Source organism: Pyrus communis, chromosome 7 (assembly GCF_041283825.1).
Source record: "Pyrus communis isolate YQ-2024b chromosome 7, ASM4128382v1, whole genome shotgun sequence".
NCBI classification, from domain to species: Eukaryota; Viridiplantae; Streptophyta; class Magnoliopsida; order Rosales; family Rosaceae; genus Pyrus; species Pyrus communis.
The window spans coordinates 4,397,600-4,423,136 of record NC_142571.1 but is presented as its reverse complement, the minus strand read 5'-3'; the positions used below and the strand labels follow the sequence as shown (position 1 = coordinate 4,423,136).

General features: G+C 36.1%; 1 protein-coding gene and 1 pseudogene across 4 annotated transcripts; both read left to right on the top strand.

Moving 5' to 3' along the window:
* The first annotated feature begins 7,622 nt into the window (after nucleotides 1–7,622).
* On the top strand, nucleotides 7,623–8,927 carry LOC148695480 (uncharacterized; annotated as a pseudogene).
* Nucleotides 8,928–14,880: 5,953 nt separating this feature from the next.
* LOC137734712 (protein GLUTELIN PRECURSOR ACCUMULATION 3) lies at nucleotides 14,881–23,827 on the top strand. 4 transcript variants are annotated; one of them, XM_088697697.1, is made up of 17 exons: nucleotides 14,979–15,142; nucleotides 15,265–15,362; nucleotides 16,254–16,311; nucleotides 16,400–16,535; nucleotides 16,639–16,667; nucleotides 16,799–16,895; nucleotides 16,982–17,037; nucleotides 17,156–17,263; nucleotides 18,598–18,654; nucleotides 19,246–19,337; nucleotides 19,895–19,979; nucleotides 20,777–20,929; nucleotides 21,550–21,650; nucleotides 21,845–22,024; nucleotides 22,115–22,218; nucleotides 23,127–23,217; nucleotides 23,373–23,827. In XM_088697697.1, exons 2-17 carry the CDS (start codon nucleotides 15,354–15,356, stop codon nucleotides 23,430–23,432), a joined length of 1,416 nt encoding a protein of 471 aa, XP_088553823.1. In that variant the 5' UTR covers nucleotides 14,979–15,142; nucleotides 15,265–15,353; the 3' UTR covers nucleotides 23,433–23,827. The 4 variants fall into 4 exon arrangements, with proteins under 4 accessions (XP_088553820.1, XP_088553821.1, XP_088553823.1 ...); XM_088697696.1 differs by having other exon boundaries at nucleotides 15,093–15,142; nucleotides 21,842–22,024; XM_088697694.1 differs by lacking the exon at nucleotides 16,254–16,311 and having other exon boundaries at nucleotides 14,881–15,142; nucleotides 21,842–22,024.
* The last annotated feature ends 1,710 nt before the right edge of the window (nucleotides 23,828–25,537 follow it).

The window sequence follows — 25,537 nt, the reverse complement described above, 5'->3', positions numbered from 1 at the left end:
AACGGGGTTACCTTGGGCAGTGTAGGAACGATAAGTTCAAAACACACTTTGGTAAAGAATTTGACCTGGATTGTAATTTCAGTTGTCTAATCAGTTCTAAGTTGTCACTAAATCAACGGAACACGGTTCGATATCATCGTTTTTCATTTATGTCGGTAGCTACCATATAAGTGAAAACATCATCGATGGTAATCTTATTTCAATTCCATTTAGCTCATCCAAACTAGTATACTGGACCAAGAACTTCAAGTCTCGGGAGTAATTCAGATTAATCTCATGAGATAAAAATGATTTGAGACAACGATCAAGTATGGATTCATTGTTGTGCCGTGTCTTTATTTTCTAGGGAAGTGAATCCTACAAACCAAATGATATATCGTGCTCCAGGCCAAGATATATTGATTGGCTATCCGTCGATGTACTGGACCGTCCAACAGGGACGGCACACCCTCCAATGATGTTGACTCGACGTCTGTTAAGTATGTCTATCCTTGCATGCATGTTTACAGCTAGTACATGATCTCGTCACTTTAGCTAGATCAGAGGAATGCGTTTGGAGAAATATTCTGAAAGCTAGAATTTATCGCACTTGCTTGTCATACATGTGCGGTATGAGGATTACGAAGAGACATAATGGGTAACGTCCACATAACTTTGCGACATTATACAAGAACGTTGACGTTCTTATCTCCCCCTAACGGTGGGAAGACTGTCTCATTGAAGTGACAACCCACAAATGAGTGATAAAGAGATCGTGTGCAAGGGTTCTAAGAGAGCTAGTGTGAAGAAGAATCATAATCGACAAAGATTCACATCCTTCTTTAAGGACCCATATTAGTATGTTGCGGTAGCGTACCTTGGCATATGGAATGCACACCCAAATGTGTAAATACGAAAAATGTCAGGTTCGTACCCAGTAACCAACTGTAACGTTGGGATGGTTAGGTGGTAATGGGCCTTAAGGCGAACCAACATAACTGCGTACAAGATTGCATAGCTCTAGGCAAAAATCGAAAACTTGGTATGTACACCAAAATTCAGGCAATCATTTAAATTGCACTTTATGATCACTAGACAAGGCTATTTAGAGTGAACATGGGAATTCGATTATAAACCCAAAATACAAGCAATACTTTATAGACTTTCCGACATTATCTAGTCTCCCGAACTTTATGGGATAAGTAGGGGTGAACCCTTAATTGGCCAGGAGGTTTACCAACAATGTGTGTGGATAAACATATGACCAGTTTGTCGATTCATCAACCAAAACTATAAGTATTTATATGGTCTGCATTTTGGTTGGATTAGTCCACATATATTCCCTTGAATCCACTGTGAAAAGAGAGTCGTTTCGTATATTTGCTAGGGATGATTTAGAAATCAAATTTCCCAAACCGAGTGGGTTTTGGCAAAGTGTTCTTGTAGGCATCAGATCCTTACTTCAGGTAAGGAGATGTGTCGTAGCATCATTGTTCGACCTAAATGTCCCAAAAAAGGTCATGCCAAAGCAAGTAAAACTACTCAATCACCATGCTTCAGGCTGGCCATATGTGGCGTGTTCCTAGTTGGGAGACAACCCATTGCCCCAAATCAAAGCTGCATGCTCATTTTTGGAGGTGGTGCAAAGGTTTTCCACTCTATTTTCTTTGGTGGTTTCATTTATGATCATTGTTCTCTAGAATATCCTCAAAAACTCAACGACAAGGAGAATTTAAGGTCCCTTAAATGGTAATTCAATACCATTCATACAACGAGGAGCGTGCCAATGCTCTTAATCAGGTTGGATAGCCTTGAAGTCGTTGTTAGAGATGTGCTTTAGGTGTAAAGTTAGTGTGCGTAGTATCGCATTCATATACCAGACAACTAACTTTCCCACATTTCTACCTAATCATGTGTTTAATTGAATTGGGTCACATGTATTAAGAAACATGATTCAATTAACTCGTATTTGAGGACAATATCAATAAGATTATCCATAACTAAAACAAACACCAAACTTGAATCCAAGAACATAGAAAAATGTTCACAAAGTAAATGGTTTACTAAAGGGATTCGGCCAACAAGGCTATCCATGTCAAAATTATGCTCTTTCAACGGTGTTCAGTAGAGCAAAATTAGTCTCACATATTGACTACAAGAATGGTACTCCTTAATGACATTGGTAGGCGTACGAACATGTGCATAACCAATAATCTATTCCATCGAGATGGAAGTAGGTTTTGCAGGGTTAAAGTTTGGGACTACTATCCCTTATTCTTGAAGTTTTAGGTCTTAGATGCCAAGGATCATGCTTCGTGCATAATGCCACACCTTGGCAGGCCCGGATTCTACCATAGGTTGTAAAAATAAACTTGAAATTGGATTGTAAGAGAGATAGACCCAAACTTGGGTTTGGTAGGCCCCAGCCGAAGCTAGATAGGTCTGTTCAGTAGGCTTCTACCGAAGCAGAGCAGTACCGTTCGATGCATCTCTGTTGAATAGGTAGGTTTTGACCGAACTGGGTTAAGCCATTCGATAAACTCTAATCGAACTGAGTTTATACCCTTTGGTAAATTCCAGCCGAAGTTGGATCTATACCGTTCGGTAGACTCCATCTGAACTAGATCTATACCTTTCTCTCATGTTTGTGCTAGTAATCATATCCGAGAATTTGGTAAACTTCCGCTTTCTACACTGCTGCTTCATGAGTGAGTTAGAAACATGGAAGGACAAGAAAAATATTCTCTAGTCAAAATTCGGTCAAATTTATAAAATTTAGAATCGTACTCATTCATGGACGTAATCACGGTGTGCTTCAGGCAATGTCTTGTACCCCACATAAAGTGGTTTCTATTAGAAACGTCCAAATAAGGGAAATCGAACTTGTTACGGTTTGACAATCCATTGAATTGGAGGGAATAAGATTGTGAATAGTGTTATGGGAATGAATCATCCATAAGCATCAAAGTTAGAACATTCAAGTTCTAAGACATGGTTTTCATGAAAAACGTTGGGTTTTCATGGGTGTATTGTTTTATGAAAACTTCGGGTATCAAAGGCACTAAATTTGAAACTACAGGTTCAATTTAGTTTATGAACGTTTAGTTCATAAAAGAGAGGTTCCTGCAAGAACACATAATGTGTAATGGATTTGAGTTACTTCAGGAACTCAAGTGTGAGAGCTTCGGGACTACAAAAGTATGTCAACGGTTCAAAGAAGAGAAATAAATTATTGAATCGTTAATGTCTAAAAGTGATCTTCAGGTCAATCATTTTGGATTCATTATCAGATTAATGGATTGCAGGTCACTTTTAATTAATTCAATAGATCGAGACCAAAAATGGTCGATTGTAGAAGCAAAATAATGACTTTGGGGCCATATTCACTTTACATGTCTTTGGGCCAAATAATTAAGAAAATTAAGCCTAAATAAGGCTTAGTCGTGGGCACCCCAACCTAGTTGGGTGCCGGCAAAAAGCAGAATGGGCCAAAAAAATGATTTTGGTCGTGGGATTCATAGCAGCCCAACAAAGATTTGATGGCTGCTATCCAAAAAGAAGGGTCTGCAGCAAAGCTACAGGTTTAGGCTCAGGTCATGGCTGCAAGGAGTAGCCCAATTTGCATGCAGTCGTGCAACAAAGATGGGCCGAGAAAAGAAAAAAAAATATTACAAGTAGTAGACGTGCTGCTGCAATGTGGGCCAAGTCAGGTTTTTGGGCTAGGGAGCAGAAGCCCAGCAAGGCTGGCTTTTGATAAGGTGGCGTTGATTGGGGTTGCATGCCTAACTGTGAGGAACCCAGGCATGCGGGCCTGGTGAAACGCACGTAGCATGCTCATATTTTCTTTTTACTTTTTTTTTTTTTTTTCGAAATCTAGGGTTTGGAAAAACTCTAAATTGCTTATATTTTATTTCGATTCTTTGCCTCACAAATTCCACATAGTAAAAATTGTGTAATGCACGAAATGTATGTGTGTCTATATATATATATATATATATATATATATATATATTGGAAGGAAAATATAAACATAGGGGGTTCACGCATCATGGGGAATGCTTCATGGTCGTTTCAAATATCTTACTTTATTTTAAGTGTACCTGATTGGCAGAAAACAACAAAAGCCTTTGAATTTGTAGATCATTCTTAGAAAGCCGGAATTGCATCTCCAATGCGTTGTATCACGTTCAACACAGAAAAATTGAATCAATAGCATGTAGATCAATTTAAAATAATAAATTAATAACAAAAAGAATGATTAAAACGTAATACTCCCTTGATTGAAGATGAAACTCTCTTTAGCGCATCGTCAAGAACGTGCTGATAACGTGTTGCAGACATAATTTACTGAGCAATTATGGAGGCCAGAAAGAGAGAAGAGAGAGATGCGTAATTGTGAGGTGTGCTCTATTCCACCTCATTGTGCCTTTATTTATAGTAGTAGGGAAGGTTAATTCTTTACCCTTTTAGGATTACAACTCCTAATAGGAATATAAGAGATATTCCTAGATCTACTAGGATTTACACAATCACATTTCTAATCTAATAGGACTGCAACAATATATATATATATATATATATAATTATAATTATAAACTTGTCTCTTAAAAAAATAATATATAAAACTAAAACTAAGGATACAGTCATGATAGAATTTCATCTGCTTCATCTAACATAAGAAAAATGCATGATTGTTTCATATCAAAAAAATTGTTTGAATAGAGCGTGAGAGTTACCATGCCCAAACTAAGTTCATTATTTTTGCTTTCTCTAAATGAAAGGAGATGGGACGACAAGTGAGGGTTTGAAGGAGACAAATCATCTAAACAAAGCGTGAGAGTTATCATGACCAAACTTTTCTTTTATTCTAAAAAAACATAACGAAAAGAGGGTAGCTAATGTCCTTATTAGTCATTTTACAGATGGACAAAGTTGTAATTAAAAAATTCATTAAAAGGTGGGTGGAGATATAAGATATTAGGGTGAGAATAACAACACTCTATGTATTTTTGATATAATATATATAAGGCATCTTCCGGATAATTCAAAAGATGCTTTGCTTATTCTTTTTGGAGTAAAGAATATTTAGTTTTGATTTTCTTAATTTGTTTGGGTATGAAGATTCTACGTTGGAAGAGTTTGTCCCAACTACAACGTCGACTGAATCCGGAATTTCGTATGCACTTTACTCCAACTTTCTGTATGAACTTTCCATGTATGTTTCTCTTCTTCAAACTTTTGTGGTGATTCATGACTCATCTCCAATATGCATTAGGCCCTCCCTACAACCTTCCTTAGCGAGAAAATCTTTAGTTCCTCCATCTACATCACTTGGAATTGAAAAATGAACCGTGTGAGACCCAAGAATTTAATTGGAAAATATGTTCGGCTTATTTATCGAAAAGGTCATCACAAGAAGATAATGAACGTGATATGAAGATGTTGAAATACACCAAAAGAAAAGGAAAAGAGAGATTAGATTTCCTTCTTGCTTGACACATGAGGCAAAGGCTTGGGAGATAAAATCCCATATTCTTCCTCTTTTGTGAAATGGTCTGAAAGAGAGCAAACAAAGAGCCCTCGTTCTTTTTAATTGGAAATAAAGAAAAATCTGAAACTCTCTCCATACTTCATCAAATTCGATTATGTTTTCGCCTACGAGTTTGTAGTGAAGAATACTACATTTAGAGCTATAGTAGATTTTAATATTTTCCATTTTTAGGATTTATTCCTACATAAGCTTTAATCTTCGAATTGAAAGCTTAACTGAACGAATTGAGATTAATTTCTACATGGGCTAGCTGCTGCTAACCCTAGAATTATTTCATGGTTGTGAAACTTTGTTATTTTTTGGTACTTATAAAATTAAGAGAACTTGGTGAACTTGAATGGTGATTTGGTATTGGAAGTCATGATAAATGATTTGGACATGTTCTGGAATGAAAATGGAAGAACGAACCTGGATTTTTACCCCTGTTGAACATTTCGTGCAGCTAGGACCTTATAGTAAGATTTATTGAAGTCTTGGAGTTAGTTGTAATTTTCAGAAATTGATGGGTAGAAGTGTAATTGCCGAAAAGTTTGGGGGTTAATTTCTAATTTTTTTTTGTGGTAACATAAGTGGGTAGATCACCCAAAACTGACTCAATAAATTATTACAAACAATTCAACTTTTAGAGACTTCGGTCATATAATCCAATAAATGAGTTCCAGTTCATTTAGATGGATTCTCAAAATAATTATACCCAAGATTCAAAAATACAATTGCACAGAAACTTGTTGATTGTCCAGCAGTAAGGGAGCTTGTGTTAGAGTATAAGGTTGATTAGATTGTGACAAGTGTCAATTGTAAAAGAGTGCCATGTGTCAGTTTGTTATTGAGCTCTTGATGTCAGATGGTAGTCATACTGTGAGGTATTTATATTGTAGAAAAACTAGTATTCATTTAATGAAAACATAAATTGATAAGTCGGTTACTACTTTCTCTCTCTATTCTTCTTGTGTATTCTTTCTCTCTCTAAGATTTCTTAGCTGTGTTGTTATGGTATCTTCGCCGACTATGGTTCACACCAACGGTTGACGATCATTTGCTTCCACTCATTCATTCGTTCTCTGATAATTGTTGTCGTTGTTGCTGATTCAACTCGGTCGTGGTCGTCTTGAAGGTTTGATTTTTCAGTTGTCGAAGACTTGAAGCTTGTCGATTTGTGGCGAAACCCTAGAAATTTGGGGATTTTTGCAGCTAGTTGTTGTGATTGTTGTTCTAGCTGCTCGCGATACTGAGGTGATATCTCCCTTTCTTTGATTCTATAGAAGTTGTTGTTTCTTCTTCATCTGCTGTCTAAAATCTTTGTATTTGGAGATCGTTGCCATATCAAATCTTCATATTTGGAAAGCGTTTCTTTTTTTGTGAATTGTTATCAAGATTCTTCAAGATTTGTGTTCGATTGTTTGGAAATGGTTACTCCTAATCAATTGGCTTTCACTCAGTCACCGATTTCTTCCTTAATTCCTAGTGTTGGAAACACTGTCATTGTGAAACTTGATGATTCTAACTATGTGACTTGGAATTTTCAAATGGAATTACTATTGGATGGAAATGGAATTCTAGGCTTTCTTGATGGTTCAATTCCTTGTCCAGCAAGATTTGATAATTCTGATTCGGACCATGAAGCTAGTGATGATCCACCTACTTTGTCTTATGCTTATAAAGTGTGGAAGATTCATGATAAAGCTTTGATGACTCTCATCACTACTACTCTGTCTACTGTTGCTTTGTCATGTGTGATTGGTTGTAAAAGTTTTAAGGAATTGTGGACTAATATTCGGAAAGGTTTGCGAATGTCACTAGAACTAGTCTTGTACAAATGAAGATTGATCTTCAAAACATTAAGAAGGGTTCTGAATCCATTTATGGCTATCTTCAACGAATTAAGGATGCTAGAGATCAATTAGCTACTGTTGGAGTACTTATTTCTGATGAAGATATTGCAATTGTTGCTTTAAGGGGTCTCCTTCCTGAGTTTAATACAATTAAGGCTGTTATTCGTGGACGTGAAAATTTGGTGTCCTTGAAAGAACTTCGATCACAGTTAAGGGCTGAGGAAGCTACATTGGAGGAAGTTCATACGTCAGTCCCTATAATGTCAGCTATGCTTGCTCATACTTCTGGAATTGTTTATAACGCTAGTGGTTTATCTGGAACAAAAACATTCAATTCAGGATAGAATCTTGGTGGATTTTCTGGGATCAAACAGGTTCCATGATTACTCATTTTCAGTCCACTTCCTAGTTTCAGCACTTTCCCTTACCCCTTTCAGTTTCAACAATTCCCTTTACCCTCTCAGTTTCAACAATTACCATTTCTTGGACACTTTACTTTTGTGTCTCAAACTGGTTCGGGCACTTATAACAATTTCAGGGGGAACAATTACAAACCAAAGGGTAAAGGCAAAAAGTTCTTTTCTGGTGGAAATCAATACTCCCCGCAACCTGCTTTTGGTAATATTTCCTATTCACAACAAAATCAAGCTATGTTTCCACAACCAGGGCAGCAATTGCAAGGACATCAAGGAAACCAATCTCTCTAAATTTGTCAAATCTGTGATAGGAAAGGTTATTCAGCAATAAATTGTTTTCAACATGGCTATCAAATCTGTCATAGAGTGGGACACACTGCTACCACTTGTTTTGATAGAAACAATTCTTCTTCTCATGGTCAAGCCTACCATCCTTCTCAGAACTATCCATCATTCTCTCAGAGTTCTCCACAGTATCCTTAACAGTTTCAGGTTCCTTCTCCTTCTGTGTATCAGAATGGTCAAAACTCCAACATGCCTTTCATGTCATATCCATCAGGTCCTAAGATGAACTCCAATACATATTCTGCACCTGTTATGCCTACTCAATCCCACATACCAATTGCTATGAATGCTCGTACTCATGCCACTCCATCTGCACCTCAACAAGAATATTGGCTTGTTGACTCTGGAGCAACAAATCACATGACATCGGATTTGTCTAATCTTCAAATGGCAGCTCTTTATCCTTCCACAGAAACCGTGATTGGTGTTGGTGGTGAAGGTTTGAACATTGCTCATATTGGCAACTCTCAACTTTCCACTAAAACTCATAATTTTCGATTAAATTATGTACTTCATGTACCTCAATTGTCAAAACACTTATTGTCTATGCATTAATTGTGCAAATATAATAATTGCTGATGTATTGTTGATGAGTTTTCTATATGTATACAGTACAGGGTCACCGAAAGAACACTGTTTCAAGGACTGAGTAATAATGCTGTCTATCCATTTCCTGTGATTAAGCAACCAAAAGTCTTTCCAGCAGCATATCTTGGTAAAAAGGTTTCTTCTACCTTGTGGCATTGTCGTTTAGGTCACCCTACCAATCTAGTTGTCAAAGCAGCTCTTGATAAATTCCATTGATTTCAGTTGTAATTTTCCTTCTCAGATTTGTAATTCTTGTTTACATGGAAAGTTTACCAAACTTCCATTTCCTACATATGCATCAAAGTCTTTCATTCCCTTTGAGGTTATACATACAGATGTATGGGGTCCTGCTCCTTGTTTGTCAATAGATGGTTATAGGTACTATGTGTCCTTTATCGATGAATGTACTAGATATACTTCGATTTTTCCAATCTTTAATAAAGCTGCTGTATTTGGTATCTTTGTTCAGTTTCAAGCCTTTATTTCTAATTCTTTTGCTGCCCAAGTTAAAATTTTGCAAAGTGATGGTGGTGGAGAGTATATCAGCAATTCTTTTCAAACTTTTATTAGGGACAAAGGCATTTTACATTAGAAATCCTGTCCTTATACCCCTGAGCAAAATAGGTTTGCTGAAAGAAAAAATCGACACGTTGTTGAAATAGCCATAACCTTACTCCACCAAGCCTCTTTGCCATCCAAATTTTGGTACCATGCTTGTGCAACTGCCACCTATCTTATCAATAGGATGCCTACCTCTACCTTGAAGATGAAGTCTCATTTTGAAGCTTTATATCACTTTCCACCTCGGCTAGATCACTTAACGGTTTTTGGCTGCGCATGCTACCCCTTTCTGAAACCTTATAGAACAAATAAGCTTGAATCTAAGACTACTATATGTGTTTTCTTGGGATATGCAGCTCAATACAAGGGATATATTTGTTATTCTGTCAAAGATAACAAATAGATTGTGTCTAGGCATGTATTGTTTGATGAAACACAATTTCCTAATCCACAAATAATCACTCCTACTGTGTCTTCATTATCCATATCTTCAACTTCCACACCTACTATTATTCATCAAAATACTTTTGTGCATACTCCTATCATACCTATTCCTTTATCACATGTGTGTATACCCCCTTCCAATGCTTCTATCCCTAGTGTTACTCAGTCCTCCTCTCTCAGAAATGATGATCTTGTCTCCACTGCTTCCACAAGTTCTAAGACTGCAACCAATAAATATTGAGACAACAACTTCATCCAATTCCGAGACAGCACATTTACCATGTCTTGAGCTACATCCAGACACCACCACATCTCAAGTTTTAACATTACAAATGGTGTCACTTCCTCCTCATAATTCTCATCCTATGCAAACTAGATCAAAGTCTGGGATTTTTAATAAGAAACAGGCTTACATTGCTACCAAGTCTGATTCTAACACAAAACCAAAGTCTTTTACTGCAGCTTCTAAATCTATCTAATGGCAAACTGCCATGAAGGAAGAAATGGATGCTTTGTTACAACCAAAAACTTGGAAACTTGTTCCACTTCCTCCAAGTAAAAATCTGGTTGGCTGCAAATGGATTTATAAAATCAAGAGGAATCCAGATGGTTCAATTGCTAGACATAAGGCTCGGTTAGTGGCAAATGGATTTTCTCAGGAAGCTGGTTTGGATTATTATGAAACTTTCAGTCCCGTGGTCAAGCCAACCACTATGCGATTAATGTTGTCTTTAGCAGTAACTCATAGTTGGGAACTCAAGCAACTAGATTTTAAGAATGTGTTTTTACATGGTTTTCTTGAAGAAAAAGTTTACATGGCATAACCTCAGGGCTTTATTGACAAGAATCATCCTACCTATGTCTGTAAGCTCGAAAGGTCCTTGTATGAGCTAAAGCAAGCTCCCCGAGCATGGAATGATAGGTTCACCACCTTCCTACTCTCCTTGGGATTTAAATCATCCTATGCCGATCTGTCCTTATTTGTTAAACATGATGGCCAACATATTGTTGTGTTGTTGTTGTATGTGGATGATATCATTCTCACTAGAGATAGTTCACCTTGTGTTCAATTTGTGATAGCTCAGTTGACAACTGAGTTTGATATGAAGGATTGCATAAAACAGACATGATGCAATGTAAGCCGTGTATAACTCCGTGTCATCCCAATCAAAAGCTGCTGAATCATGGCAGTCCGTGTTACTCAGATCCTACCACTTATAGAAGTATTGTAGGGGCATTACAATACTTAACGTTTACTCGACCAGACATTGCTTATTCTGTGAATCAGGTGTGTCAATTCATGCATTCACCTTTGGAATCTCACTATGTTGCTGTCAAGAGGATTATGAGATATCTTCGAGGCACCTTAGGATGGGGTCTATGTTTTCAACCTGGCTCATTAGGACTGAAAGCATACACGGATGTTGATTGGGCAGGTGATCCCAATGATCGAAGGTCTACTATAGGTTTTGTTGTCTTTCTTGGCTCTAATCCTATCTCTTGGAGCTCTAAAAAACATCACACTGTTAGTAGATCATCAACAGAGGCCGAGTACAAGGCAATGGCAACGACTACTGTAGAAATTGTGTGGCTGCAACAACTATTAAAAGATTTGCACATTGACAATCTGTCTCCTCCTTTACTGCACTATGATAATCTATTTGCCATGGCATTAGCCACAAACCCTGTTTTGCACTCAAAAGACAAACATATTGAATTTGATTGTCACTTTGTACGAGAACGTGTTCAACAAGGCACCATTTCTCTCCAATTTGTTGCTTCTGCAGATCAACATGCAAACATATTCACTAAAGGCTTATGTTCTCCTTTGTTTACATCTCATTGTTACAATCTTATGCTTGCTTGTTCTCAGCATAAGATTGAGGGGGAATGTTAGAGTATAAGGTTGATAAGATTGTGACAAGTGTCAATTGTAAAAGAGTGCCATGTATTAGTTTGTTATTGAGCTCTTGATGTCAGATGGTAGTTATACTGTGAGGTATTTATATTGTAGAAAAACTAGTATTCATTCAATGAAAATAGAAATTGATAAGTCGGTTACTACTTTCTCTCTCTATTCTTCTTGTGTATTCTTTCTCTCTCTAAGATTTCTTAGCTGTGTTGTTAGCTTGCATATAATTGGGAAATGTTTGAGAACCAATGAAATACCAAAAGTTAAAGGGTCCTTATTAGTTTAAGCGGAATATCGGAATCGTGGCAATTCAGAATAAAGGTTTATATATTGGTTACTGACATATTTTAATTGTAGGAATAAGGGACTCTAGTTACTGCTATGCTTGTGTTTTCTTCCAGGTGTTGGTGAGAGATATTGCTTGCTTGGTTTGGAATCTAAGTGGGGAAAATACGGTAAATTTTTACGCAAATTGATTTTATTAAATTTTATGAAATGCTGTATAATTGTAGATCTTATTGATTGATATGGGTTAATAAATGGCTGAACAAACGGGAAACATCTTCGGTTGTGTATATTTCCTTTGGGAATGAGTACTTTTTTATCCAAGGAGGAAATAGATCGAGATGACTCATGAGTTAGAGCTTAGTCAAGTGAGTTTTATTGGGTTGTTAGGTTTCCTAAGGAAGAGAAAATCACTAGGGTTGAGGAGGTATTGCCAAAAGGATTAGTAGGGAGGGTGAAAGGGAGGGGAATGATAGTGGAAGGTTGCGCACCACAGGCAAAGATATGCATTCTAACGTCGGTGGATTTGTGAGCCACTGTGGATGGAGCTCTGGGTTGGAGAGCATGAAGTTTGGTGTTCCAATTATAGCCCTGCCTGTGCATCTTGACCAGCCGCCCAACGCTCGACTGGTAGAGGAGCTGGGTGTTGGCGTGGAGGTCAAGAAAACAGTAGGAGGAAGTTTGCGAGTATAAGAGCAAAGGTGATAAATGATGTGGTGGAAAACAATAAGGGGAAGGATGCGAGAAGATAGGCAAAGGAACTAAGAAACAACATCGGAAAAAGAGAGGATCGAGAGATAGAGAGGCCGGTGGATGAGCCGGTGCAACTTCAAATTCGTACTGGGAAGGAATCAATTAATTAAGCGTGCAAGTTAGCTTGCAATAATATCCGGATGGTGTATAACTCGTTTTATTGTAATAACTTTGCTGCTAAATGCAATCCCTTTTGGTCCCGACATCGAAAAAGAGTCGAGAGATGGATTCGTTTAAGGAGTTGGTTCGAGTTTGTACAATAGGGGAACAATGAAGTAGGTATAGTTGCAAGCTTCATTTTTCTTTTTCTATTTTATTGAAGCTTTTGGTTTTAGCGACGTTCTCCTAAAAGATTGTATAATCCTACTTAACTCAAAAATGGTTGTTCCTCTTGACTTGGAAGTGAGAGATTTTATGTTTGAATCTCGTGGATGGGGAATTCGATACCAAATTAGGTTGCCTATTGTATGACTTAGCCAACTCCCCCTTCTCCTAGTGTAAAAATATCGATGTATTAAAAAAAAAAAGAAAAAAAGAAGGCTATCGTTTCCTTTTAATTAGCATTGTGGTATTCTGATTGGGATTAATTCTAACCACAAACACTAAAATCCTGTAACCTGTTCCCTTTCAAGATAAAAAGAAACAGTAATAACCTTAATAATTGGAGTATGCATGCGTAGATGATTTGGATAGTTTGATGCGGTATTCCTCCTCGTGCATGCTGGGAAGCGGGAAGAAAACTATACACTGGATCAGTCTTCTCTTACACATACACACACTCATGAGGAAAAATTCTTGCTTAGGCTCCACTGGACACAAGGCAAAGCCTCATGAAGATTTTTTGTGATATCAAAAGAAACCATCCAGTTCAGCATGAATTTTGCACAAACATAAACTGCAACCTAACTTCGACTTTCAGCCTGATTTTTGCTGTTTGAAAGAGGGATTGTTTGGTGAAGAGAAAAAAAATGTTTCCCTCTAATCTTCCAAAAATTATTAAAGGAAAATGATAATAACCATACACTCTTTTTTTGCTCCTTATACACCATTGTTTGATCTTTTCTATTGCTTTTATTTTATTTATTCAATCTTGTAAGGTTACTTCGTATTGTATTTCAATGTCCAAACCGTATATAGTTTTTCCCTAAACAATTTATCCTTGCAAAATGAAACTCATATATATATATATATATATATATATATATATGAAACTATTTAACCATTCCACTACATGGCTGGCAATTGAGGTGTTTTCTTGAAATAATGTGTTCCTCTATATTTTTTGCTACAACTAGATTTCTTATTGGTTTCAGATTTGTTTAACTTCTTGCAAGAACGTGGAGACTAAAAAAAATAAATGATTTAAATTATTAAATAAAATTAGAGCAGGTTTCACAAGGTGTGTCACAAAAGGTTATTTGACAGGTCCTCATTATATCTAAGAGAACCTTCAAATAACAATTTTTGTGAGACCCTCTTATAGGCCGCACTCCCCATTATATTTCAATAACTTGAACCATCTAGTTATAAGTTTTCCTCAAAGATTATCTTTGCAAAATGTTACTCAAATTTGAAATCCATTTCTCAAAAAAATTAGTTGTCATTTTAATGTTTTCTTAAAATACCGTGTTTATATATATGTTTGTCTACAAAAAGATGTTTTAATGATTTTTAATGTGTCTTTTTTTTTTACAAGGTTGATGCATAAATACACACGTGTGCATCAAACTTGTGACAAGCAATTCTTATAACACATGCACACTACTACTATATTGTAATATTTTGAATCAATGATACAATACTATACAGGAAAAAACTCGCGCATAGCATATATTATTAAGACATAATATCACGATGACGTTATAGAAATGACATTGTAGTGTAACTTGTACCAAGATGGGGCAAAACTAGGGGGACAAAAGTTAAACAGGACTTGCCCGTTCTTATAGGTATCGTTTGGTATGCTGACGGGACGGGACAGAATGGAATGGGATGGGACGGGACGGGACAGGACGGAACGGAACGGAACGGGAGCAAAGATGCCCTCGGATGGAAACAAGGAGGAAGAAGAAGGAGACGGAGAGGTTATAATTTTGTGTTCCACGGATGTGGAACGAGTCGTTCCAGGGGGTGAGGTGGAACGAGTCGTTCCAGGGGGTGAGGTGGAACGAAAATTCACCCAAAACTCGTCCCGTAGAACAGCTCATTTCACCCGTTTTAGGCGCACCAAACGCGGGACGAAACGCCTTATCCCGCTGTTCCGTTCCGTCACACGTACCAAACGGTACCATACGAGTGCCAAAGGTCGTTTGTTCTGAACACGCATAACTGGGTTCGAGCTTTCACAACACACAGCCTGGTGAACTCTATTTGGTGGGCAAGCGACAGTGATTAGCACAGCGAAAGAAGAGAAAATGCATTACTGGGTTCGAGCTTCTTCCTCTGATTTTGTTGGAACACTTCCTCAACCTCGCAGGTAAAATTCTCTCTCTCTCTCTCTCTCACACACACACACATATATGTGTGTGTGTGTGCGTGCGTGCGTGCTTATAGCTTTCAAGATTTCCCATTTGAATTTTGGTTTCCTTTAATTCTCAGTGGTCACACGGCAGTGATTGTCGGTAGATCAAAGCTGGTTGTGTTTGGAGGCCTTGTAGAGAAGAAGTTTCTCAGCGATATCGTGGTCTATGACATTGGTACTTTGTTTCCCACTCTCTCTAATTATCTCTATTTGCTTGACTTCATTTTGCTTTGCTCTATTTATATTGGTATTTGTCATCTGGGTTCTCTGAAATTCGATGAAATTATGTAAATTTTACTCTGTCTTGAATTTCTGGGTGTTCTTGGTCTTACTGTTTTGTTCACTTATACCGACGAGATATAATTTTTTGTTTTGACATAATACTCCAATGTGTTATTTGAAATTTGTATATACGCGAAGACTAACGCAGTGAGATCAGGAGATAAAGGATCCGATAAGAGAATGATAACTGGATTCTGGAACCTACCAGGGTTGATGGAAGTTTCAAGTTTTCTAATAATGATTAAGAATCAGGTAGGTATAACAAAATTATAATTACTAATTAAAAAGGTCAAATTCATTAATTAACCAAACTCAATAACAAAATAACTTTTAAATTGCTTATATAGATGGAGTTTCAAAACATAACATCCTGAAAAAAGATTGAGTTGGCTTTGTATAATATATAGCTATCAACATGAATTTGCATAATTTGAATGGTAAAGGGGCTTTTGAACTTCTCCTTTATAAATTTGAGGATCTTACAAAATCTTAAAAGTGCTTTAGATATTATACTATTATTTGTATTTTTTGAAAATCATATTTTCTTGTATACACGATATCCCCGTGTGAAGTCATCATGTTAGGAACTTCTTACTATTCAGCATTGTTGCAACAACGTTTCCCTACATACGTTCTATTCCTACACGTTTTTGTCATAATACTTCTCTTACATAAACTTGCCTGACTTAGTTTGAAGGATCACTTTGTACTTAATTCATGTTACGGTAGAGAACAGGTGAAATAGACCTATACTTAAGCAAACACAAACTTGTATTTATTACAGAAAACAATATGCACCATGGCAGTTCAAGTACAAATGCTTTTGTGGATTAAGGTTTTCTGTGAGTGGGAGTTCACTTGACTTTTTGTCAATAGATTTTCACACAAGTTTGACTATAGCATCTCAATGTAGGCCTGTTACTTTTTCAGATAACAAATTATGGTATCAACCAGAGTGCACTGGTGACTCTGATGGACAAGTTGGTCCAAGCCCACGAGCATTTCACGTTGCTGTTGTGATTGATTGTCATATGTTCATCTTTGGTGGGCGTTCTGGGAGCAAGAGGTATGTTCACATTCGATACATATCTATCTGCAGCTTTCTGCTCTATGACGCTAATACTATTACTTTACTGCAAATGGTATTAACAATATTGTTTGGTTTTCAGGTTAGGTGACTTTTGGGTCCTAGATACTGGTAAGAATCTATTTATTTTGTGCTGCTGATAATGCACGAGAATTATACCTACTTGGTTTAATGCTTCTTTTGACTTCCTTTGACTGGTGAGTAATCAAATATATATTTAAAAGAAATTACGTTTGTTCTAGATATATGGCAATGGACAGAGTTGACAAGTTTTGGCGACTTACCTTCTGCACGAGATTTTGCTGCAGCTTCAGCTATAGGAAATCGGAAAATTGTTATGTGAGTATATCTTTTGTATTACTTATTGATTAGTTGATATGACGGTTCTATAGTAACTTTGTTATGTTAAATATAAACAAATGCAGGTATGGTGGCTGGGATGGTAAAAAATGGTTGTCAGATGTGTATGTCTTGGACACAAGTAAAATCTTTTCTCTATGATTTTGGAATTATCTGTTATTTTCTGCTTCATGTTTGATTTAGTATATTTGTTGAAATGGTCTTAAATCAGTTCTATCTTGATTTGCTTTCTTATACAGTATCGCTAGAGTGGATGGAGCTGTCAGTTACTGGGTCATTACCTCCACCCAGATGTGGCCATACAATTACCATGGTTGAGAAACGGTTGCTTGTTTATGGTGGCAGAGGTGAAGTAGCTTGCTTTAACTATGTTGATAATTGGGTTCATAACACTTCCTTCTAGTTTGATTTTATTTTAATTTGTAATACATATCTCTCTCTGTTTGTTATAGTTTTTTTTATGAGAGTTTACCTCCATTATGAATTAATAGTGTAATCTGCAATCATTTACTGTTTCTTCGAGAATGATATGACAAAACTTAATTAGAGTTGCATTTAATCATTCTGCCCTTCTATATTACAAGATTTTTTCTATTAAGACAAGAAAAATGATATGATTGAAAGGAATGCTAATTTGTGAAAGTATTTCCCCCCCATTATTTTGTTGAAGTTGAGAAATGAAAATAACTAATTCTAAAGCTGTAGTGTCTTAGAGTTTTGTCCTAATTGACTCTGTTATTTTGATGTAATTTCTTTGATGGCTGTTTATTATTTTAAGAGATATCAGGGTTTATGGAGAGTGTGTCCTCTGTTTTGTATTCTTTCATTTCCTTTAAAGTTTCTTATCAGAACAAAATATCATGCAAAATTTCACACCCCAAAAGGCCAACCTAATTACTTGGGGAACAATGAATTAATTGGTATTCTCATGTACCACACGGGATCTTCCCATTAAATGTACTTGTGAATTCTGAAGGCAGACCATTCTTTCCATAGAATATCCCCTTTAAAGATAATTTCAGTGCCTATTTTCTTGCACTAGCCATTTGGGATATCCGCATTTTAATGTCTGAATTATTTGGTGCAACAAACTTTTACAGTCTACTTTTTAATTGGCCCCATGACTACTTGGAACTTTTTGAATTAAATACAAGGAGATACAAATTATTATGGCTTTTTATCCAAAATGGTCCCTGAGATTGGCTAACTCCTCACTTTGGTCCCTAAGATTCAAAATCGATGGAAGTGTTCCCTGGGATTGTCCACCGTCAATCCTTTTGGTTATTCTGTGAAAAATCTCTGATAAATTGAGGGTATTTTTGTCAAATCAACCCTTCCCCTTGAACTGGTGGTTTCTTCAATTTAACGGAGATTTTTCACAGGACCAAAATGATTGATGGTGGACAATCTCAAGGACCAATTCTATCGATTTTTGAATCTCAGAGACCAAGTGAGGAGTTGTGCTCAGGGACCATTTTGGCTAAAAAGCCAATTATTAATAGAAATCCAATTAGTGTTCAAGTTTGCTGATTATTTTTTTTGTTTGCTTCCTCCTTTCCCTTTCGTTATTTGTATTGCTTATAAACATATATGCCAATCTTTGCAATAAGGCAAGCATAGGATGCTTGAGTTTATTTGTGTACAATCTAGCTGACTTGAATATTTGTCTTGACTTTCATAGGAGGTGGAGGTCCAGTGCTGGGTGATTTATGGGCGTTGAAGGGTCTAATCGAAGAAGGTTAGCAGTATATTCCCTTTTTCTATGCTAGCTTACTATTTCGTCATGTCTTATCCTTTTGGTTTTACTTTGTTCTCATGTTTTTTGAAAATTGCTTTATTTTGTCAGATTATTTTGTTACATTTTATGTTTCCTCTCTGGATAACTGATGTGTCCCTCTTAGAGCACTTGTCAAAGTGATGAGTATTCTCCTTCTAATGCCATCCAAATTACAATTAGCTTTTTGTTGCATCTGTTTACACCTGGACAAATTGAGTTTTAGCAACCCAAAGATACAATCATCTTAAATTTGTTTGTCTTCCAAATAGTACTGTTAAGGAATTTAAGGATTAAGAAACCATTTCTCTATTTTCTTGTCTCGGAAGCAATCTTTACATTGTGTGCACCTGGACATGTTAGGCTGTCATTTTCCGTTTCTTTTGTTATTTTAGCTTGACGCTTCTTCTTATCCGTTGTTACTCAGATTCATGAGTTTAAGCTTCAAACATGTCAATTCATAAAACTCATTATATATGTGTGTCTATATATATTATTACTTGGTTTTCAGTTATTCAACTTAATTTTGTGATTCGTCTTTCTTGTGGAAGGTAGAGAATGAAACACCTGCGTGGACCCAATTGAAGCTTCCAGGACAAGCTCCTTCTGCTCGGTGTGGCCATACTATTACATCAGGAGGGCACTATGTAATTGACATTTCCATACTATTTTTATTAGTCTCTTCATTATACTTTCTTCAGGGATGACTTCTACTTCATTACAAGTTAATATATTTCTGTACTGTTGTTATTATGGTTAACCTGGTTTGGGTAGGATACCCTTGGTAAGAGCAGAAGGATTGTTAGAAGCTTGATTAGTTAAGTTTACATACATGTGATCTCAGCTTGGCATGTGTGACTGAACGTATAAGTTCTTTCTTGGCGATAGATATCCTTACTTGAAAAAGTAGTATCTAACTTTTCCTTTAGTATCAGATTTCATTTCTTGGTTACTTTTACAATTATGTTGCAAAAGATGAAAAAATAAACTCTTAATGTCTGGATCTTAGAGTAGCGAAGAAGATGTATCAATAGTAACTAACAATGAGACTTTTTGGCCAAAAGCACTCCAGTCCTGTATTGTAGGGTTCTTGATTACAACAATCATATTTGTATTGATGACAAGGGAATTATTACATCATGATATCTGTTTGCTTTTCTTTATTGTTTAATCTTCACACTATTTTCTTGATGTCCTTTTGAAGCTGTTGCTCTTTGGCGGCCATGGAACTGGTGGCTGGTTGAGTCGTTATGACATTTATCACAATGACTGCATTGTTCTAGACAGGGGTAATTGATTCTTGCCTTTTCTGTTGGACTATTCACTTTCCAAAATGCGCCATCATAGTACTGATTAACCATTTATATTTTACCATGTTAATACCCTCGTTTAATATATTCATATAGCAAACAATACAGATGCTAGAAAAATTTCAGTCTCTCAGAACTCTTACTAGGTTCACCTTTTTTCGTCTTTTTAATTTTTTTTTTTTTTCACTTGTAAAAAAGAAGTGAAATCCTTTTCATAGTCCACTGACATACTGCAATCTTCAATAGTCCTATCCTTGTGTTTCTATAAAATAGATAGGGAATCATATGGCAGAGAGCGAGACAGAATGAAAATAGTAGTGGTTCAGATACAACTAAAATCAGAAAGCAGAGCTCTTATCTGATTCTCAACATTGAACCGGCTCATCAAATGAAGAATTAAGATTGGCGTTAATATTTAGTAATTGTGAGGCAAGAACAAAGGGAAAAAAAAAAAAAATGGGTCACTGGAATCAGACCTACTTTTAAGTTGTTGTACACAGAGGACTTGGGTATGATCACTGACATCCAATGCTTAACATCGAAACATGAAATATTATGGATTTGCATTATTGAGATAAAATGAGGATTACTTTAATGAGTAAGAAACTATCTTCTTAATTATATATTTGTGGATAACTCTGTGTGTGAAACATTTCTATTTTTCTACACGTTCGATGCAATGTTTTTAATTGCATCATTCCTTTCCAGAATTTGGTTCAAATGCTTTGCATTTTTAATGCAATTATTTATAATTCCTTTGTCCTTCTGGTGTCAAGTGTCTGCACAGTGGAAGCGCTTGCCTACTGGCAATGAACCTCCTCCTGCTCGAGCATACCATTCTCTGACATGTATGGGTTCACGCTATCTGCTATTTGGTGGCTTTGATGGAAAATCAACATTTGGTGATCTCTGGTGGTTGGTTCCTGAAGGTATTATATCGCCTTCGTTTCTCTCCATTGGATAATTTTGTTTATGGTCTTATAAACCACTCTTGAAGATGAACCTCAGTTAGGTGATGAATAATCCTCTATGTACTTTGAAGCCCTTGTGCTATAAATTAAGTGGTGTGGGAATAAAAGTTCTCATAGACTTGGTCTCTTGCTAAATTTTCTGCGACGACAAGAAAAATGAAATTGGTCTGTGGTCTTCAATTTATTATTAACTCTTTTTTCTTGGCTGGAACGCTTATGAAATGTTGCATGCAATTGCGAAAATCTAATGAAAGAGTTTGATATAACATTTAAACAAATTTGATTGATATCAGACTCTTGGAAGTTTGTTTGGTTAGGATGGGCAGGCTCCAAAGTTATCTAAATCTTGTTACTGAAGAAAAAAGTTGAGGAAAGAAGACTTGGAATATTGCTTAGTGAAGGAGAGAATGGCAGAAGCCCTATTAGCTAAGAAAGACGTTTTATGACCCTTGCTGTGTGTAGTTATCCAAGCAGAAGAGGAACTTGTATTTCCTTTTTATTTTATTTTATGATTCATGGCGTTTGAATTAGAACCTAATTCTACCATATTATAATTGTCACTTTTGCTTGTTCTGTAGAGGACTCCCTTGCAAAGAGATTACTTGCAGCTTCGCCAAATATCCAAAATATCCAGAATAAGGATGTGGAGATGGGAAATGAAAATGTCCAAAATATCAAGGTCTGTTTACAAATGCCTCCAATTAAGTGCAACTTTTAGCATGATTTTATCATACTGCCTTCTCATAGAACCATAACTGGGTTGGTTGTTATTAGGTAATTGTTTTTTGAAGTTGGGCATGCATGCATATCTCACAAAAGTATTGGTTTACTGCCAGAGTTTAACTTTGTAACCGACCCTTCTAATTTTAGCAGGAAAGCCAAATGGAAGAATCTGCTGTCTCGGAGTTACAAAAAAGATTAGGAATATCTGTTTCTCTTCTTGGTAATGGGGTTCCAATTGTGGATGAGGTGGAAGACAAAGAATTCATTCAACTGGCTTCGAATTTGGTTGGAGAAAGAGTCTTTAGTGACGAACGGGTTTCTGATGTTCAGGTAGGGTATTTTACCATGCATCAAGTAGGTACTTTTAATGTCAAATGCAATTGGTGGTGTGGATGAAAATTTAATGAAAATACAACCCAGGCACTTCGTGAACACTGGAGGAAATCGGCACCAAGGCTTATCCCACTTAAGGAGCTTGGACCCTTGCTTCGGGACTACCAACGCCTGATTACTCGTCGTCTTCAGTAAGAACATCTTACACCATAGTTTATGATCAGCCAAACTTATTACAGGATCTTCTTGTTATTTTATTATTAAAAATTTTCTTGCTGCACATTAAGTGGCTAGTTCACACGATCCGCATTTGACCTTTGGTTGTGCAGATGGTATTCACAATCTTTGATTCTAGGTCTTGGTCCCCACATAGTATGCGGCTCAACATGAGTTGAGCATGACATAGGTACAGCATAATGAGTATAGAAAATACATCACAGTTAAAGAAGGGTCAGTGGGATTTTTGTGCATTCTCCTATTTTTGCTAGTTTAGCTAATAGATGACTCCTATACTCAAAAATAACACTTGATGATATACTCCTACTAAATGTTTCGTGTGTACATGAAAATATAGAGCGAGTACAGTGAGCTACCGAATAATCGAAATAATGCTGCTTGGAGTCCTCTCATGGTAGGAGAAAGATGATTCTGTGAAGCATTGTGCAAAAGGAGGCTAGGGTTTAGGAGTAAGGTGATACTCTAGTAAAAGAGGACGTTGAGTGAGTCGTTTGGAAGTTGGCTACTGTAAAATGGACACCAACACTAGTGAACCAGATTGTTTTTGTGAAGACAAATCTATCAGACATCCAATAACCGAAATGTGATCAACTTATCATTTTTTTTAATTAGCAAAATTGAAATTTCGACCAGTCCAATGGCATTTCAAATGTTTTGGTCTCTGTCCATTTCATGTTAGTTCTTTTCCCCCTAGAATTTGTGGAAATGGACACAAGTATAGAATTTGGTCTTTGTCCATGGGAAAATAACAGCATAAGTTGTATTTTAATCCATATATGTCGGTTTCTCATTTGTTAACTTGGTTGATTAATGTTTTCATCTTCTTTTTCTCTTTGTGGAATTTTCTTCGTGGCTATAATAGGGTGAATAGTGGATCTGATATGCAGTTCGTCGAGTCCAGTTTTCCTGGAAAAGCGGCTTATGGTTTTTACCATATAAGAAATGTTAACCAGGTACAATTCATGCTTAGTTATGCAAAGCAATCAAATTAACTATTATCATCACATGGTACCATATTTTCCTCCATCTGCAAACTTTCTAGTTTCTGTTTATGTTCTTTCATTTATTTGTCGTCTCATATTGTTTTTAATGACATCGTGGTTTTCAGTTGCGTCTGGATGACATCCCAAAGCTGCTGGCAGAGTACAAACAACTAGTGCCAAATTAACGGACAGAGCTGGAAAAACGAAAATGAAAAGGCAACTCCTCTAAAAATATGTCTTAACCAATCTACATTTTCATCGAAGTTATGGTATTGTAGTGCTCTCATGTTTCGCCGGCACAAACCTCCATCGATGAACTCGTTGCCAGAGTGGTGCAAAGATGTTGTACATGTCCGCTATAAACTCGTCGAAATCTGCTGCAGCTTTAGATGCTTGTCTTATTTACTTTATCATAACTTTGGTGGACCTTTCTAAGGTATACTGTATACAGGTTAAGACTTTTTGAGTGTATATATAAACTCTTATCTCGGACAGGTTCAAACTCTCGCCCTCCCCTTAATTTAGTGAAGCTGGGCGTAGATTATTCTATTTGATGAACGTCATTGAAGCTTTCCGGTAATCTCCCATCTCTTCGACTTCCCGTTAAAATGATAATATAATGAAATGTCAAAGATTTTATTTAATGAACGTCGATAAATAGATAAATTGGAGTACATCCTGTTGGATAGGTTAGTGGAGAAGATGATGAGCAATTGTATCTACGGAATTGGTTGCATTCGAGAGGTTTAGTACGAGGATCAAAATGATACCGGTGGACAAATTTGAGGACTATCTTTATTGATTTTTATTTTTAAGAATCAAAGTGAAGAGTTATGCTAATTTACTATTTTGATTAAAAAGCCAAAACTGAAACTAGAAACCTGTGTTAGAGGTTTATTAAATCCAATGTTGAAACCTATTCAATAGTATTGTTCAAAACTTGAAAATTTATAGCTATTGGATAGACTTGATAGTAGAGTACAGGGAAAAGAAGAAGAGAAAGAAGAAGCACGGAGCCTTTTAAGGGAGGGATGCACAATTTTTTATAAAAATTGGGAATAGTTGTGGGACCTACTTTACGTCGAACTTCAATTATCTGAACCGTCTATTTTTCGAGTTACACAGATCATCCTAATCAAACATAAAACCAGAATAGGTCACTCTAGGTGTGACCCACACTAGAAATTAATGGCGATTTTGAAATTTGTTTTAAGAATGATGATTGATAAGATGACTACATAATTAAGATATATTTGTGTACTATTTTATGTGGTAAGTGAGATATAAAATAAACATTTAATGTGCTAAATTTATTAATTAATATGATATGTACACATTACTTATTATATGAGATGATGGATTAATACGATTACCTTAGCATTTTCATTGTTTTGAAGATGACAAGAATATACTAAACTTTCCCTCTTTACTTTTCTTCCACTTATAAGTTTCCTATTTTATAAACAAAAAACCTTATAAAAGAAAGCACATACATAGTTTATTAATAAAAACATGAATAAAATAATTTGAAGTTCGAACTAGACCTGATATTGTGTCGTGTTTTCTATGTTCGTGTCGTTTTCGTGTCATACCCGATATTTTAACGGCTCGTTTCGTGTAACACCCGTTAAAATAAACAAGTAAAATGACCCGAAATCAACCCGATAATATTAACAGGTAATATGACCCGACCCGTTACCCGTTAAGGAAAATATATTTTAAACCAATAAATAATCAAATAAAAAACATAATACCAAATAAGTATATACATACCATATTATCACATTCAAAACATAAAAACGCATTTGTCTTTCAAGTATTACATATTTACATACCCAAAATAAGAGCATAATAAATATAAAAAAAAACATTAATACATTATAAAATATCAAATGTTCAAAAGATTTGCAAAATTAAGGGAGTTATGTTTCAAGGTTTGGAACCTTGCACATTTTCTTACAATCAAACTCTTCAATTTTCATCAATCACCATGAGAAACGGTATTGGAACATTGGCTTGATATATTGTCTTCAAGAGTTATATTGATGATATTTTCAGTGAGGCTTTCTACATTAGCACTCTCTTCTCTTTTATCCTATGGCTATTGTTTAAGTAAAGTCTTTAATAGTTTTTTAATTAATGTAGAAGTGTGAAAAATATAGAAAAAAATATATAAATGCTTGTAATGAAAATTTTTACTACTTTCGTGAACGGCTTAACTTTGAAATGTGACACTATAATCATATAAATTATAGATCAAAATTTAACTGTCGATTGTTGTTTACAATTA